Genomic DNA, 18,361 nt, shown 5'->3' on the forward strand with positions numbered 1-18,361 from the left:
CCAAGGCCCATAACTTTGACCCAGTTTATCAGTTCAAACTGTCCTGACTGAGCACACGCACCTCGTAACCTTTGCTGCTGTGCTCTCAGTGTTCTGTCTCCCTGTTCCTGCCTGTTGGCGTCAGCTGATAGAGGTGTTATGATTTTATCTTGTTATGCAGCATGTAGATGATGCTCTCAGAATTAGCTAAATACATGGGTCTGGGGTAGAGTTCTTTAGAATTGACGTGGCACCCGTGCAGTCAGATTGTGGCTGCTGTGACTTGTGATGTGAATCCTCCGGCCGAAGCTCCAAATAAACCTCCAGTGTTTGACATCGAAGCTCCTGCTCTACCGTGTCTCTTTCCTGAGTCGGTGACTCCCACTGCATTGCTACACAGAAGTTTCCCTTACACCCCCTATTGTATATCCAACCCAGTCTCACGGCATTTCGTGTTATAGTCACAACATGTAATCTATTGTACATCAATATTCCTGCACTATGCTGAAGCTTCTGGGCAGGTGGCAGTACAGAGGGCAAATTAACAAATTAACCATCTTGGATTATGGACTTGGACTCCTGAATCCTGCACATGCCAGCATAAGTGTGTACCAGGCCTTAAACGTAAAGGTCCCCTATTATACTGTTTTTCATCAATATATTATAGGTCTCAGATATACAAACATGTCTCTGAAGTGTTTGGCTCGAAACACCAAACAGATCATGCATTGTAGCATTCCATTAACCCCTCTGTTTCAGCCCTGTTTCAAAAGTGCTGATCCTCTGTCTTTTACTTTAGATGAAAATAAGGAGCCACTCCCCACGTCCCACTGAGAGATATTTGGTTACAAAGAACACAATGGTGCTCTAGGAGGAGATTCAGGTGATAATGTGTGGGGGAGGGGGGGGGGGGGGGGTTCCCTTGGTTGGTTATTGGCTAATGCAGCGGTTCCCAACCTTTTTCAACTCAGGGCCCACTTAAGAATAAAAAAAATGTTTGCGGCCCACATTCAACCATAAACAATACGGAGGCTAAATAAAGTTCTGATTGGTCAATTCAGAACATGTGACACGTTGTAAATCCAGTAGAACAGACCGCTGTCAAGGACTGTAATGACCGTTGCTAAGGAGGATCAAGAAAGAGAAAGGAAGAGAGGTTCAAATAAAAATAAATCGTAATAATGAAAATGTTTCCACACAAATCATAATGTTTTGCAAATTATTTGGTGGAAAATATTGAATTTACATTTACAACATTTAATATTTGATTTGGTCTTTTAGATGAAGACCTCACACAGTTAATAAATACAACTATTCTTCTGGCTAAAATACATATTTTTAAATGTCAATCAAGGATAGTTATGTAAATTGTAAATCCCTGTAATGATGCTGTATGATGTCCTTTTTTGTTGTTCTGTTTATGTTTTTATGTTTCATGTGGAACCTACTTGAGCAGGTCTCTCTTGAAAAAGAGATCAATGATCTCAATGGGATACACCTGGATAAATAAAGGTTTGAAATGAAATGAAGGAGTAATCTTAATGTAAGGTGTTTGAAGAGTAGATTAAAAATACAATTTATTTTGGAAAATCAAGGGGTGGCTCAACACGCCATGAAATGGGAAATAATTAGCTCTTTTGAAGAGTGGGATTAAAGGAACAATAAATATGCCTTGCCATGTTGTGATTTTGGTGGTTTTTGGTTGTCAACCTATTTTTGTTTGTGAAATGTTGAAGTGATCCTACTGACTGTATCTTTATTTCTTCTGTTTTTATTTTGTTGTTGTCTGAGATAGGAATGTCATCTCCTATTATGTTATTGTTATGTCCATGTTTGTGTCTTTTTAAAAAAAAAAGAAGAAATTATTTGGGGCCCACTTGCAATGCCTTTGCGGACCACTAGGGGGCTGCGGCCCACAGTTTGGGAACCGCTGGGCTAATGGTTACACAATCCAAAAAATCGTTATGACATCACAAAGTGGCCAAAACAGCTCATTTTCAGAATTTATATAGATGGATCAGGACAAAAAGTGAGCTAATCATTTTTCCTGAAACTTTCAGAATCTCTTTACACAGAGGGGAAACATGTTTATGTAGAAAAGACATGAACTAGTGAATTTTCCATTTTGCCTTTAAGTCAATATCCATCTTATTTTACATCAAAAACCATCAAAACCTTTGTGCACATATTTCTTTTGTTTTTCCTGTTCTGCTTGAGCTTTTTTACTCGAATGAAATGGAATTCTCTCAAATACGGAGCTATATGAAGATTAAATGCAATATATGGGGCTTTCTCGAGTAGTTATAAAGGATCGCATGTGATGTTGGAATAACTACTTTACATGCCTGTTGTTTGGTACGTCCTTACTGGCAATTTTCTAAAATTATTTGTAATAAAGGAATGTAATGCAACACACCTTTCTACGACGTCTTGGCCACTCCAGCATGTGTGCTGCTCAACCTCCATCTCACTTTCACAAAGCATCTCTGGCAGCTCGGAGAAAAACCACTGGTACCGCTGGATGGAGCCCTCAAACTCCCTTAAAGAAAGACATAGACAGTAAAGCACAGTTGATTGCATGGTTTGTTGGTGGTTAGTGATTCCAATGTACCATTTGCCATGATGTGTTTCAATTCAGACTTGTCATGTCAGTACCCTCTGAAAACCCTCCTGAAAGATTAGTTACCAAGTTTCTGAGAGCAACAAGGGGAAGGAAAACATGCTCACAGCACTTTTGATAAAGACTGTATAATGAAGATCTGATATGAAGGTTTTCATTTAATGGGTTTTCTGATCCCAGGTTTTATTTTGTTAAAGTCCTACCTCTAGGATATGGATCTATCCTTTAGGACAGGGGTGGGGAACCTTTTTCCTCTCAAGGGCCATTTCAATTTTTTCAACATCCTCCAAGGGCCGTACAAATTATTGACCTCTGCTTAAAAATCACAGCCCATTCATTTGGCCTTTCTTTCATGCTGTGCAAAGAAAAAGCAACCTCTTAATCCAGATATCTTACCATGACTCGTGCATGCATGCACGAGCACGGTGTGGTATGACCACCAAACAGAAAGATATGGACACAAGATGTGTGCAAATGTATTTAGTTTCCTATCCATGTGGACATGATTTAAGTGGGGAGGGTGGGGGGGGGAACCTAACCTCCACTAGGGGGGTCCGGGGGGCATGCTCCCCCGGGAAGATTTTTTTTCTTAAATGTTGAAGTTAAAAGCATCAATCTGGTGCACTTTGAGAGTAAAATGAAGAGATCTATGGAAACATCTTTCAACACCCATATGAAACGGAACTGTAAGCAGATTTACTTTTTCTTTATGGATATTTTACAAATCACTCCTTTCAAAATGTATTCTTGTTTATTAATAACAACTTTTGTTTACTGTCATATAGTATTTTATACCTGTTTACTTTATTCTCTTGTTTTTTGATAACTATAATGTTCATATAAAGATGTGCCTTTACCTCACTGGTTGGAGAACAAGCTTCTTATATTTGTTAGCATAGCTAGCTAACCAGATGCTAATAACAAAGTTATTGACTGTCTGATCAGTATGACAGATGAACAGATCGCGACTGGGCAACTAAGACACAGCCACGCAAAAACTGCAGCATGTGTACGGATGTATGGGTACTGCAATTTTTGAAGTCCCGGAGCGGCGTTCTGGTGCTCTCCGTCAGAACTGCACCCCAGTCAGACGAGACATATACCACGTGATGACACGTTAGGCTCGTGTTGTGTTCAACGTCCATGACCGTTGCCAGGAAAAACAGGAACTCGCTTGTTTAATTATTTTGCGGTCTAGATTTCTTTAATTCTTTTCTTTTTTGCGTGTGTTTATAAATTACCTCGAGGGCCATACCAAATGGTCTCGCGGGCCGTATACGGCCCGGGGGCCGGAGATTCCCCACCCCTGCTTTAGGAGAATCACAATGATTAAGATATTGTATAATTCAAATGCCACTAAAGATAGAGATAATTAAAAGTTTAGTCACAATAGCCTCTTTGCACTTTATTTGCACTAAATCATTCTAACAATGCTGTGAATAATTGTTAATTTCATATCTTAATTCTAGAGGGTAATTTTAACATAATAAGTCATATAAATAGACAGAATGGAGATAATGACTATTGCAAAAAACATACCCAAGTTAAGAAAAAGAGTCTTTCGATAATAATTCAAATGTAATTGCAGCTAATGTGGATGTATTTACCTAGACAGTTTTTTCAGGCTGCGACTCTTGTCTCCTCTGGAGCCTTTAAGAGGAAATGGCCTGTTGGAATACACAAACACAAACAAGAACACAACAATGTTGATTTTCTTCTGCTACGATTGAAGGTCATATGAAAAAAAAATAGCAGGCACTTTTTCCTCTTCCAAAGTTGAATTCACCTTCTGGAGATTAATTCTAACTTGCTCCAGATATTCTTACTCTGACATTTCATCAGATGTACGTGACTCACCTCCTGGATTGTGGCGGCAGACGATGAGAAGCAGGACCTGCTAAGGGTGGCGATGTGACCTCTGACCTCTCTGACGTCACTGATGTAGCAGGGCTCACAGAGGATGTGTGCTGCAAGTTGGTGGGATTTGCCTTTGGCATTATGGGACCAGCTGCCTGGGGTCCACATACCTTCTCTACCTGAAGAAGAGATTGTGTTTTAGCTGCTTTTCAGAATAATTCAAAATGAAAATAAAATAAGTGTACAAATCTGTAAAGTAATTAAAGGTATTTGATAAATGTAGTGGAGTAAAAGTACACAATTTACCTCTGAATTGTAGTGGAGTAGAAGTACAAAGTAGCAAAAAATGGAAATACTCAAGTAAAGTAGGCTACCTCAAAATTCTACTTAAGTACAGTACTTGAGTAAATGTACTTAGTTACTTAACACCACTGAATAAAATACATTTTGATTGCTGCATAGATTTCTTTCAGCAGGTTTAATAAAGTTAGAGTTTTCCCTAATTATCAAATGCAGAATAAAGTACATAAAATAAAATGTACCCTGTTCATTAAAGACCACATTTTAGATTTCTTTCAGATCAATCTAAATTCTGTACCAAGCGTTGCCACTGTCTGGGAAGCTTTCAAAGCAACATGCAGGGGCTGGTTAATTAGTTTCTCCTCGGCAGAGAATAAAAAGCGCAGAGAGGTGAAATCCCAATTAAACTTTAAACTCAAGACTCTAGAAGAGCAGCATATGCTAGACCCATCCAATTTAGATCTAAGGAACTCACTTATCACCGCTAGGACTAATTTTCAGAAACTTGTACATGAGGAGACAGCTTTTGCTCTTTTTCGTTTACGAAGAACATACTTTGAATCCGGAGACAAAGCAGGGAAAATGTTAGCTCATAGATTGAAACAAATAGAAAACAGACAGATTATTCCAGCTATCAGAGATGAGCATGACAGGAGTATGATGCAGCCAAAATCAATGAATCTTTCAAGAATTATTATTCTAAATTATATAGCACGAAAAATATATTGAACGAAGAAGCCTTAGATAGCTTTTTCTGAGGTTTTAACCTCCCTAGCGTCAGCTTGGCTGACAGATCTGCTATGGAGGCACCTGTTTCCCAAAATGAAATAGAAAACGAAATCATGAAGATGGCATCAGGAAAAACTCCAGGGGACGACGGTTTTGGAACAGAGTTCTGTAAATGTTTTAAAGAACAGCTTTCCCCATATTTACTGTTGTTATTCAATGAAATATTAGAATCTGAAGCCATGCCTCCCTCCATGAGCAGGGCCATTATTTCATTGTTGCCTAAACCGGGCAAAGATCCTTCTTTGATGGGTAACCACCGCCCTTTAAGCCTTTTAAACTGTGACTACAAGATTCTAACCAAGATACTGGCACTCCGTTTGGAGAAGGTGGTTCCATCTATAGTGCATCTAGACCAGGGGTACTCAAATACAAATCTTAAAGGTCCAAAAATGTGTTCAATAAGACAAAGGTCCGTTTATTACGGTCATTCAAACTTTTAAACAATTGCAACAAGATTCTTAGCACGAGGTTGCAAAAATAAAAAATAATCTGTATGCAGCCGTTTTCATTGTTATTGTGTCTGTGCTTGACCCCTCAGAGTCGCAGTGTAAGAGCTACACAGTTATGATTTCTTGCCCCCTTGTGTGTCCACTGAGGTTCGTCAGGCCCAACACATCTTCAACAAACTCCCCCTTTGCCTCATCATAAAAACTCACAAACACCAGCAACTGAGCAGTGTCAGTGGTGTCAGTGGACTCATCCACAGCTAAGGAAATGCACTGTGCGTTTTGTATTCCATCACAAAGCTGATTAATCAAATCACCAGCCAGTATTTATGTTCTTCTGGTTGCTGTGGAATCTGAGAGGGGGATTTGCTTGATTTGACCTGTTATTTCCTCTTTTTGTTTGCCTTCAACATGGTCTCCATCACTTCAGTCATGCATTATTTTATACTTCAGTTATTATCCAGTGGAAAGTCCTTACCTACTGGCCTAGTTAAATCAAAGTGGTTACTTTTTTTTGGCTGGGCAGTGTAGTTTTACACACCGTCTTATTTGACTTTCTCAGGACTTAAAACAGTTTTTTGGGGGCAGACCCCCACAAAGAAAAAAATATATTTACACACGTAAGGTCATCATCTTAACAGTTGTGTATGCTCATCCGTGAGCAGAGCATCAAGTTGACATGTCTATTACAGCTGAATGCAGCGATTACCATTTTGTTCGGCAAAACTCCTCACAAAATTAGTAAGATCAACAGCTTTAGTGCGTTTTGATTCAATGCTGAGTACAGCCAAACTTGACAGTTTCTTCTCTGTCATTGTAGACCGCAAATACCTCATTCCTTCAGTGCTTGGGTCCGAATGCTTCTCGTTTTGTGCCTTTTAAATGAAATCGCCGCCAATCATATTTCCACGCTCGTGCCAGGGCCGGGGGAGGGGTCACAAGACGTGCATGTTGTGCTGCATTCACTTGCACTCGGACATTAGAGACTTTCTCTCCTAAATGTCCGATGAGCCACAACTTTTCTTTCAAACCACCCAGCTGCCACCCCAGCTGCCACCCCAGCTGCCACCTGGGGGCAAGGCCTATTTTTAAGGTGGCAGTTGCCACCCCCGTAGGTGAAACTAGGCTACTAGTAGGCTACTATCTACAGTACAGACGCAACTAGATGAGCTGTTAACTCTCGCTCTGACTTTTTTTTTTTTTTAAACACACACACAATTGGCCCCCCCCGCATTCCGCGAAGACTCGCCCTACTGTGCCTCTGATTCGCAGACTGTTGGTGGTGGGAAAAAACGCTGATGGGATACTGAATGTGATTGGACCAAAGCGTTGACAGACACACACAGACAGTGGACCTGAGGTTACCTACTGTAACCCCAGCTTCTATGAGTAAATGGCGCAGCCCTCTAAGGCTATCGCTATTGGGTTATCCCCCTGCGCCGACGCGCAGCACTGAAACACTTGTAGTCCACGCCCACCCGCTAGGTGGGCCCCACCCTCGGGCCTCCTTCCGGTATAAATAGGAAGGGGGTCCGGCAATCTGCTCCCATACAATATAACTTTTCTTCAGCTATTCGTAGAGCCAGTGGGGCCCCGCACTTAGAGGGCTGCGCCATTTACTCGAAGCTGGGGTTACAGTAGGTAACCTCAGTTCTATTTCGTATATGGCTTCGCCCTCTAAGGCTATCGCTATTGGGTTAAGGGCGAAGCATGATGTAGTCTGCACCTCACTGGGTCCGCCCGGCACTAGAAGCACAGACACACCTGCTCAATAACACCCCCCTGCCTGTTGTGCCAATGCGTAATGGCGCATCACCGTCCCTGGAACATAGCAAAACATGCCTGTCTTCCCGACGGGGTGAAGGCTGGGAACAATACATACCGGCCGCCAGTGTTGGGAAAGTTCACTTTCTACATGAACTACTTCAGTTCACAGTTCACACATTTTAAAATGAACTAGTTCAGTTCATAGTTCATAATTCAAAATGTTGAACTAAAGTTCATGGTTTCAAAAATGAACTAATTTATAGTTCATAGTTATTTTTTCAATACGTTGCTGCGAGCTATTATTTGTCTCCTGTACGATGTTAATGGGCCATTTCAATGTTTACAATATCCTCAGAGGGCCGTACAAGTTATTGACCTCTGCTTAAAAAAACTAAAATCACAGCCCATTAATTTCATTCTGTGCAAAGAAAAAGCAACCTCTTAATCCAGATATCTCACCATGACTCGCGTATGCATGCACGTGCAGGGTGTGGCGTGACCACCAAAACAGAAAGATATGGACACAAGATGTGTGCAAATGTATTTAGTTTCCTATCCATGTGAACATGATTTAAGTGGGGGGGGGGACCTAACCTCCTCTAGGGGGGTCCGGGGGGCATGCTCCCCTGGGAAGATGTGTTGCACTATGAGAGCAACATTAGGAGATCTATGGACACATCTCTCAACACCCAAACACAACTGTAAGCAGATTTTCTTTTAATTTATGGATATTTGACAAATCACTCCCCTTTCAAATTGTATTCTTCTTTATTAATAACTGTCATATAGTATTTTATACCCGTTTACTTTATTCTCTTATTTTTTTTATAACTATAATGATCATATAAAGATGTGCCTTTACCTCACTGGTTGGAGAAAAAGCTTCTTATAGTCGTTAGCATAGCTAGCTAACCAGATGCTAATGATAACAACACAGTTATTGACTGTCTGATCAGTATGACAGATGAGCAGATCGTCACTGGGCTTTCAACTAAAGACACAGACACGCAGAAACTGCGGCATGTGTATGGACTTTGTGAAGTGCTGGAGTGGCGTTCTGGTGCTCTCCGTCAGAGCTGCACCCCTGTCAGTCGAGACATATACCACGTGATGACACGTTAGGCTCGTGTTGTGTTCATGGACCCTGATCTTGGCCAGGAAAAACAGGCACTCGCTTGTTTAATTTTTTTGCGGTCTAGATTTCTTTCATTTTTTTATTTTTTGCGTGTGTTTATAAATTGTCTCGCGGGCCGTATACGGCCCGGAGGCCGGAGGTTCCCCACCCCTGCCGTAGAGTCTCACTCTGAGCGAGTGCTGCTGCAGAGCTCTGCTCTCGGCTTCGTCCATACTAATTCATTCATTCATTCAATGCTCGCCGGTTCCGCGGTTCCACATTGTTTGTTGTGAGGAGTCTGATATATTTAGTATATTTATATTTTAGTGCGACAGCCAGGGGTGACAGGCGCGTACGCGTCACAGGCAGCTTGCTGTTGCCAGATTGGGTGGTTTTCCGCATTATTTTGAAGCCTGTTTACGGTGTGTTTTAACTGGGTTTTCGGCTGAAAGGCATATGAAATCTGGCACACTTTTGAACGCCGTTATAATACAGTGCTGAGAATGAACGCACTTTTGAACGCCGTTATACAGCGCTGAGAATGAACGCGTTCTCAATTACGTTCATCTAGCGGAAATACAGTACGTTCAGTTCACGTTCGCCCAAAATATAAACGCGTTCATGAACGATCGTTCATTGAACGCGTTCAGGTACATCACTGCCGGCCGCTGTGAGAAAGTAGAGACGAAGGTCCCACCTTGTCCTGCGATCATAGAGGGGGAACAGCAGCTCTCTGCATATCAGACAGGTAGGAGAGCGCTCAGCTGGATCCCTGACGTCACTCACTCTGACCAGACACTCCGTACAAAGTGTGTCAGAGGAAAAAGGAACATCCCTCTCATAAGAGGGGAAAAGGGCCGCTCTCCGCATGCCGAGAGGCGCACAGCTGGATCCCTGACGTCACTCACTCCGACAGGACACCCAGTACAGGGTGCGTCAGAGAGGAATGGGAGACATCCCTCAAATAAAAATGAATAAATGAACAGGGGGAAGACCAAGATGCAGCAGTGCAAATATCTTCCACTGACATTCCTCTGTGCAACACCGTGGAGGAGGAGATTCCTCTGGTGTAGTGCGCCTTGATATTCTCCGGGGGCTCCACCCCAGAGGAGACATATGCCTGTGACACAGCCTCACACAGCCAGTGTGACAGCCGTTGTGCAGACAGAGGTTGCCCGATCGAGCGCTCTCTATAGTGCACAAACAGGCGCTGAGAACGGCGCCAGGACGCCGTGCGTGCCACATAGCAAGACAACGCGCGCACAGGACAGAGGAGATGAGACATGGCTTCTTCCTCCTACCTGTAAGGAGGGGGGAATAAGCCAGCCAGGGTGATCACTCTTGACCTAAAAGAGTTGTGATGACCTTAGGCATGAAGCCAGGTTAGGGCGTAAAACAGCTGAACTGCCATCTCCTTGGATCCGGAGAGCTGACGGAGCCACGGAGAGAGCAGACAAATCACTCACCCTTTTCTCTGATAGAGCCAAAAGTAGTACTACTTTGGCTGAAAACAGTTTAAGTGGAACCTGATCAGGTTCAAATGGGGCTTTGCTTTAGTGCGCGTAACACCAAAGCCAAATCCCACTGAGGCGCCAGTGTGCGTGACACAGGCCTGAGTCTCCATACTCCTCGCATACAACGGCTGCTGCGTTCTGCGAGCCCCTCGGTTAAATTTGCCGGTAATATACATTGCTCTGATGGAGAGCAACGTGTGTGCGCGCCCAGAACAGCAGCCGCCTGGCTGCGTTCAGAAGCTGCGCAGATCGTACTCCTCCCTGGCGATTGAGGTAGGCTGCTTCCATAGCCATGGCCTGTTGTCTGTGCAAATCAACACATGTTTGATTGTACCGCAACCAGTACTCGAGTTGAGGGGGGATGAGGGGGGATGGCATCCCCCCTGAAATAAAAACGGTCAAAATCATCCCCCTTCTAAAACTGCCATTCCCCCTTTCCATCCCTTATGTAATTTTATCAAGGAACGTGGCACTGGTATTACTACTATTTCAACATTAATTGAGCGCATTTTGACTAAAATACTGTGGGCGAGGGAGCAGCACACACGCAATGAAATTTTTACCAAGGCACTGACGCTATACAATGCGAGTGCCCTAGAGCGCGCCAGAGCGCCGTGATGCGCCTATTTGATCGATGCCAGAAGCTCAGGTAACGGTCATCACAATGGCCAAGCAACCAGGAGGACAACGCGATCTGAGGGACTTCATATTTAAAAATTAGGGCTGTCAAACGATTACAATTTTTAATCAGATTAATCACAGCTTAAAAATTAATTAATCATGATTAATCACCATTCGAACTATGTCCAAAATATGCCATTTATTTATGTATATTGTTGGGAATGGAAAGATAAATGAAAGAAGGCGGATATATCAATTTAACATACAGTATCTATGTTTATTATAACATTTTTCTGCGTGTCAAAATGAAAGACAACCCACACACCTATCAATCATCAAACCGTGGGGTCTTAATTCATTACGTGTTGATTTCTATCAACGGGGGAGTACTTCAGGAAAGTCGACAGAGGGGGGGGGGGGGGGGGGGGGCTAGTGGAGTACTTCGTGACCACAGAGTGTGAACATTCTCCAGTGAAGGGGGGAGTCTCCCTCCGCAGCCGGTTGGTGTAGTTTTGGCACAGTTCCGTTGTACAGACCGACGTTAACAGCAGCCCTGTCTGTGCACACGGAGACCGACTCTGTCGTCCGGTGATCTAACCGCCTTCTGGAAAAGCTTCACAAGTACGTCGGTACGCAAATGCGCTTTGTGACACAAGTGACGGTACGCATTTCAGATTACGCACATAACCTGCGTACCAGTTATGTGCACCCCTGTACTACAGCAAGAGTATTCTCCGTAACACCACGCCGTTATCAAAGATGTTCTATTGAGAAGACGATCATTACGTGACAAAAGTTTTCAAAACCGTGGCTACTGAAATCAATCTTACTAACTGCTGTCTGTGCAATTTACTCCGCGCGAGTTGGCAGACTTTATTTTGCTTACTTTAACATCATTTTTCATGGTGGGGCTCAGCCATTTCTTGGTATGGGTGTAGCCTACCCCAGCCATACCCTGGCGCTGCCACTGGTGGCATGTATGGGGCGGGCCATTCTGCACATGCGTTAAATGCGTTAAATATTTTAACGCAATTAATTCAAAAAATTAATTACCGCCGTTAACGCGATAATTTTGACAGCACTATTAAAAATACTAAAAATAACATTTCAGGTAAGTCAAGAGTCAGTAATCTTAGTCATTACTCACTACTTTAGTCACCAAAGGTGGAATCTATGGACATAAGCAGCAATAACAACTTAGTTTGGAGTTATACGTTTTTCTCTCGTGTTAGCACCAGAAGAGCTGAAACCCCTCCTTCAAGCAGTGAACACTCTGGTCATCTCCACAGCTGAGTGTGAACGTGGGTTTAGTCAGAAGAACATTTTAACCACAACTAGAAGCTCCCTAGAGGTAAAAAGCATGTTAAGATTAAGATGAACTTTTATTAATCCCTCATGGGGAAATTATTTCTCTGCATTTGACCCATCCTAGTGTTAGGAGCAGTGTGCTGCCATTTTGAACGGCGCCCGGGGAGCAATGTGGGGAACGGTGCCTTGCTCAGGGACACCTCGGTAGCACTTGGTCTTTCGGGGACTTGAACTGGTGACCTTCCAGTTCCCAAGCCAAGTCCCTATCGACTTCGCCACCACCGCCCCTCAGCCCCTGTCAGCCTTGCTTTTCATTAAGTGTGTTGGCCCTCCACTGAACAAGTTCAGACCAGATGTATATGTCAAGACTTGGCTTCAAAGCCATTGCTTAGCTAACAATCCGAAAGCAAGAGCCAGAAAAATTTAGACCAAAAAGCATGATTATGAAAATCTTTGGAAACTTCTATGAGATGGGGGAGAGTGGAGTAGGCAGCCATTGACAACATTGGTCCTATTTTGTATTATCTGTATAATCTTTTAATATCTTTTCCTATTTTGTAAACAATTTCAATTTGCACTTAATGCCCTGTTAAAAAAAGTAACATTGGGAATGTTAACATAAAATATTTGTATTTGAACTGCAATAAAATTATGACGGATCAATATTTTTCTAATTTTTTCCCTCAAATTTTTCATGAAGAATTTACATAATGATTTAATTAATTACGATACAAATGTAACCCTTTAGATACCAGTTTTGATCGTATACCAGTAACTGCTTTTTTGAAAAAATACACTATAATTCAATATTCTAAAAACTATTTTGACTTTATTATTAGTATAATCAGCTGATCCATCTGAATAATAAATGAGGGACTGTTAACCTACAAGATTTGTACCATATACTTCCATTATACCCACATTTTTGTATCCCCTCCCCCCCTTTAAATTAAAGTGAAAAAAAGATTTTGAACTAATTGTCCTCTGCATTTGACCCTAAATGTTAGTGGTGCCATGGAAGCCCGGGGACCGACTCTAATTCTGAGGTGCCTTGGTCAAGAGCAATGAAAGGAGTATCTGAACATCCATAACATGCATGTTGTTTTTGGAGTATAATCAGGGTGCGAACTGGAGGGGAGCAGGGGGAGCTATAGCTCCCCTAGTGGTGACATGAGCTCCCCTTGGAACATGGTTTGTGAAATTTGGGGGGAGCTCTCTAAAATACTGATATGATGACCAAATAAATTCCATTTTGGGCATGGTTTTTTTTTCAAAGGTGTAAAATAAGTGAAATAAAATTATATTTAGAGTTTATGATTCATGGAAAAAGTGTCGCCTGCTTGCACGCTGCCCGCAGCTCCACCCACTACCCACTCACTAGGCTTGTTTGAGACAAGCAAGACCTGCGCAGACCTGCGCAGTTGCGATCAACGTCTTGCTAGTGCGTTGCATGATGGTTAGTCATTTTGTCCGACTTGCTCTGGAGGCTCGCCCACATGAGACTTTGAAATCTCGCGGGACAAAGACGCCCGCAGCCTTGAGAGCGAGGCGAGGCGGCGCAGTTGCTCTCCACGAGCTGCGGAAGCGAAATGCTTGATGGGAAACGGCTCGCTGGTATCTCGAGCTGAGCGCTCATTGGTGGTTTTTACCACGTGCTGCTGATGAAACTCTCCAATTGGCTGGCAAAAGTGTGTTGTTGTTTTGTGTCAGTTTTACGTCGCCACATCCATTCCCATTTTTCATCATTGTTCCACAATGTTTATCATGATGAAATTAATATCTATATATTTTATACTATACTGCTTACCGTTTTCATACTTTATATATCTTAGCATATTCATACACACTGTTCATACTGCTCACAGGCTGATATCTAGTGTATTCATACCCCACTGTTTATTCATCATTCAATTCATTCTATATGTTATTCTGTAGATTGTGTACATTACTTTCCACTTCACTGCTTGTTGCACCTGGTTAGAAGCTAAACTGCATTTCGTTGTCTCAGTACCTGTAATCTGTGCAATAACAATAAAGTTTCTCTTTAAGTTAAACCAAATCATTAAAATAAAATCTATTGTAATGTAATGATTTGGTTTAACCTTATTTATTGAATACGTCATTTAAAATGGCAAGATTAAATCAAATTACATCCATGTTGTACACATCATAAAGCTTAAAGTGGCAGCTAAAGAATTAACACAGCAGCAGGTCTGTTCAATTCATGCTCATTAAGCTTCATGTGTGCGGATCTGAAGGGACTGATCATTTGTAGCCTGTCCACCTATCAGTTTTGCAAACATTAAGAGGGAGGAGCATTTCTAATTATGGAACCCAGTCACTGGTGTGGTTCATCATCATGACTGAATTAACAAACCTATATAAAGCAATGGAGATCACCTTTGTCTACAGTGGGTAAAATGGAATTTCCGCCATTGCAAACCCAGCCAGTCAAGCCGACTCCGAGTCCGAGCTGTCCGATTTAAGACGAGCTTTTTGACACCTCCCCCGGCTGCGATTGGCTACTCTCGTCTACTTTCGAGACGAGCCGCAATGTGTCTCAAACAAGCCTACTCACAAGCTCGTTTAGTTAGCACTGCATGTTTACCAGGCATTGTTGCTGCTGCTGACATGTCGAAAGAAAAAAACAACTTACCTTAGGCAATTTCTTTAAAAAGACGGTCAAACAACCTGATCAAGAAGACCAACCGAATGTAGCTGGTGGTAGCACATCGTACGTTGTGACTGCTGCTACAACAGAACCGAGAGAGGAGGGAGCTAACGTCAGTGCTCGTGCTAACTTGACAGCTAACGTTAACTTGGGGGCTGAAGAGACACACGAAGACGAGCCGTTGTGTAGTGTGTGTGGCGTCGCGTCTCTCCAGGCAGTGAGAGGGTTGTGTTGTGCTATAGCTGTATTATTAATATTAATATTGTCCATGGTTGGTGCCGCTGGCTGCTCTTATCGCGTGTGTTCGGCTCTGTGTAGACTACAGCCATAATAGGCTATAGCCCATGTGAAACAATGTAGCCTGTAGCCTGAGTCATTTTAAGTTGATTTAATTAAACAGTCAAACGTTACATTGGTGGTCCGTGGATTATTTATTATCAAGTTGATAGTTGATAGAAGTTTGCGTAGCCCATACATGCTCGGGAAATCTGTTGACATGAACATGATCCATCGGGACGTTTCATGTAAATGTAGACCTGTGGCACCACCCCGTGTGCAACAGATTTTCTCTTTATAATAGGCCTATGTCTGTGCTGTTGCTATTAATGCACGGATCAGCATTTCCCCCCCCCCCCCCCGCAAAAAATAAATAAATCCCAGCTCCCCCGGAGACCGTGGTATAGTTCGCACACTGAGTATAATAATTATCTTTATGCTGGTTGGTCTCCCACCCTCGGCGGGTTATCAGCACAAATTATGTCCCCATATGATAAAATCCACCATCCCCCCTGATTTTTTTTTTACAACTTGAGTACTGACCGCAACGGGGCGACTCCCCCGTTCTTTTCCAAGATTTAGAAAAATAGCGGGAGTATTCATTTCATCATTTAATATTGCAAAGTATTCATTAAATATCTTGTTTTTGATGACCATAAATCATTATTTTCATTTTCTCTGTCTACATTTTGGAACTAACATAGTTTTTGTATCACTACATCAAGTTTCCACACATGGGTCAGAAATGACCCGTGCAAGTGTGAATTTGATAGGAACCTTTGATTTATAAAATGTGTGCAGTTAGGACAATTTTTACTGTGGACAACTTCTCACTTGTCAGAATATGGCGCTGGTCAGAACTAAACAACTGGACAACATTTCACATTCCACTCTTGTCAGAAGGAAACAGGCTGCGTCTTCAGATCTGATTCATGTAAGTCTTGTTTTACAATTGTTTTACCTAAGATAACTGCACATAACATTTGAACATTATCCTTACCTGTTGGGAAAGAGAAATATGACATTAGCATATTCTATTCTAGCTAGCATTACATTAGCATATTCTATTCTAGCTAGCTAATGTTAGCTTGTGTTAGCTAGGTCAATTATAGATCGCGGTCGCTAATATTAGCTAATGCATACATGCCAACTCTCTTGCCAGATCATGTATGAAATGTAATCATGTCTTACACAATAAATACGCTATACTATTTTCAACCCATTTGTCAATCTGGAAATACATACATAATAATAAATAAATACATTTAAATACAGTCATATAAAGGTATAAACTAATGTCAGCTAGGGCAACAAAATAAAACTTGAATTAGAAAAGTGTACTGTATAATTTATCAACTGATGTTGTAAATATTATTTTGATTTTCTTCATCCACAGTATGGCTCGTCACACTCATTCACGTTTCACGGCTGAAATGGTCATCAATATGTTACATCAAGAACAGGATAAGGAAGATGGAGCAATCCTTGATTTTGACTCTGACCTCTCTGATGATGACGTAGACTATGTGCCACAGGGTCAAGCTAAAGTTGCTGGTGATGAAGAAGACTCCTTGGACAAGCTAGAAGACTCGTCTGATGAGTCCTCTGAAGAGGAAACTCAGACCCAGGCCAATAGGCTAAGTAAAAAGGGGTCTTACTGGAATGAGAAACCCCCCACTCAAGGCAGAGCAAGAACCCATAACATCCTGAGGAGGTGTCCAGGACCCGTATCTGGTTCAACAATCATTTCACCAAAAGATGCCTGGGAGTTGTTCATTAGTAATAACATCATAGAGGAGGTTTTAAGATGCACTAACTTAGAGAGACGCAGAGCCGCAGCAGCAAAAGGAAAAGAGTGGAGATGCCTCGACAAAGTGGAATTCATGGCATTTATTGGTTTGACCCTCCTTGCAGGGGGGGACAAGAGCTGGGATGTGGCCTTGCGGGAGCTCTTTCTGGATCCCCTGCAAAATCCAATGTATAAGGCCACCATGGGGTTCCACAGATATGAGGATATCCGCCGCCTCATACGGTTTGATGATAAGAGGACTAGGGCTGTTAGACTGGAAACAGACCACATGGCTGCATTCAGATATGTGTGGGACTGTTTCCTGGCCAATTGCAAGAAAGTGTTCATCCCCAGTGATTGTGTCACTATAGATGAGCAGCTTGTGCCATTCCGTGGAAGGTGCAAGTTCTTACAATACATGCCAAGCAAGCCAGCAAAATATGGGATCAAAATCTTTTGGATGTGCAATGCAAGGGTCCATTATGCATTCAATGGCATGATCTATACAGGGCGACAGCCAGGAGAGGATGTTCAGAGGAACCTTGGTGAGAATATTGTCCAACAGTTGTCCAGCGGAATAAGACACACAGGTGAATATAGAATACAGAGTATACATACAGTGAATATACTCTTGAAGTTCTAGCACAATACCTAGATCACTTTTCCACTCTCTCATAGTGTCTATTTCATTTTGTATTACCATTGTGAGAAATTGATTAATTTATAAGCATAGAATGGAATAAAATACAATGAGAGAGAAGTACAGCTCCAAATTTGGATTATGTGGCAACATGACAATGGTGAGCTATGTCCCGAAAAAGGGGAAGGCTGTTGTGCTGCTAAGCACAATGCATGATGACACAGCAGTGGATGACCAGAGTGTTAAGAGGAAGCCAGCAGTGATCCAATATTACAACCACACAAAATCAGGAGTGGACACAATGGATCAAATGGTTCGCACGTACACCTGCAAGCGGAGAACACGGAGGTGGCCCATGGTGCTCTGGCACAATGTGCTGGATGTTGCCACCCTCAACGCCTTCACCAGCTACACTGCACAACACCCTGGTTACATGGGTGGTGTGACTAATTATGCACGGCGGCTCTTCATAAAGGAGCTGGGAAAAGAGCTAGTCATGCCACACATGAGGAGACGCATGGAGGGCACGTCCCACCTGCAAACCCATATTACAGAGGCAATGGAAAGATGTGGGTTAAAAAAAGTAAGCGCAGCCACCACCCAGCCACAGGAGGGCCAAGTGAAGAGGAAGAGGTGCAAGATCTGCCCAACTGCCAAAGATCGAAAAGCC

At 42.5% G+C, this 18,361-nt stretch overlaps 1 protein-coding gene across 3 annotated transcripts in view; it reads right to left on the reverse strand.

Moving 5' to 3' along the window:
• The window catches only part of LOC117444950 (glypican-5-like), a 120,970-nt gene that overhangs the window by 61,032 nt on the left and 41,577 nt on the right, over window positions 1–18,361 (reverse strand). For all 3 annotated transcript variants that reach the window (XM_034080336.2, XM_034080335.2, XM_034080334.2), the window contains 3 exons: window positions 4,457–4,635; window positions 4,207–4,266; window positions 2,396–2,518 (listed from right to left, as the gene is read on the reverse strand). In XM_034080336.2, the coding sequence (XP_033936227.1) occupies window positions 2,396–2,518; window positions 4,207–4,266; window positions 4,457–4,635 (362 nt within the window). The remainder of the gene's footprint in view (window positions 1–2,395; window positions 2,519–4,206; window positions 4,267–4,456; window positions 4,636–18,361) is intronic.

Source organism: Pseudochaenichthys georgianus, chromosome 4 (assembly GCF_902827115.2).
Source record: "Pseudochaenichthys georgianus chromosome 4, fPseGeo1.2, whole genome shotgun sequence".
NCBI lineage: Eukaryota > Metazoa > Chordata > Actinopteri > Perciformes > Channichthyidae > Pseudochaenichthys > Pseudochaenichthys georgianus.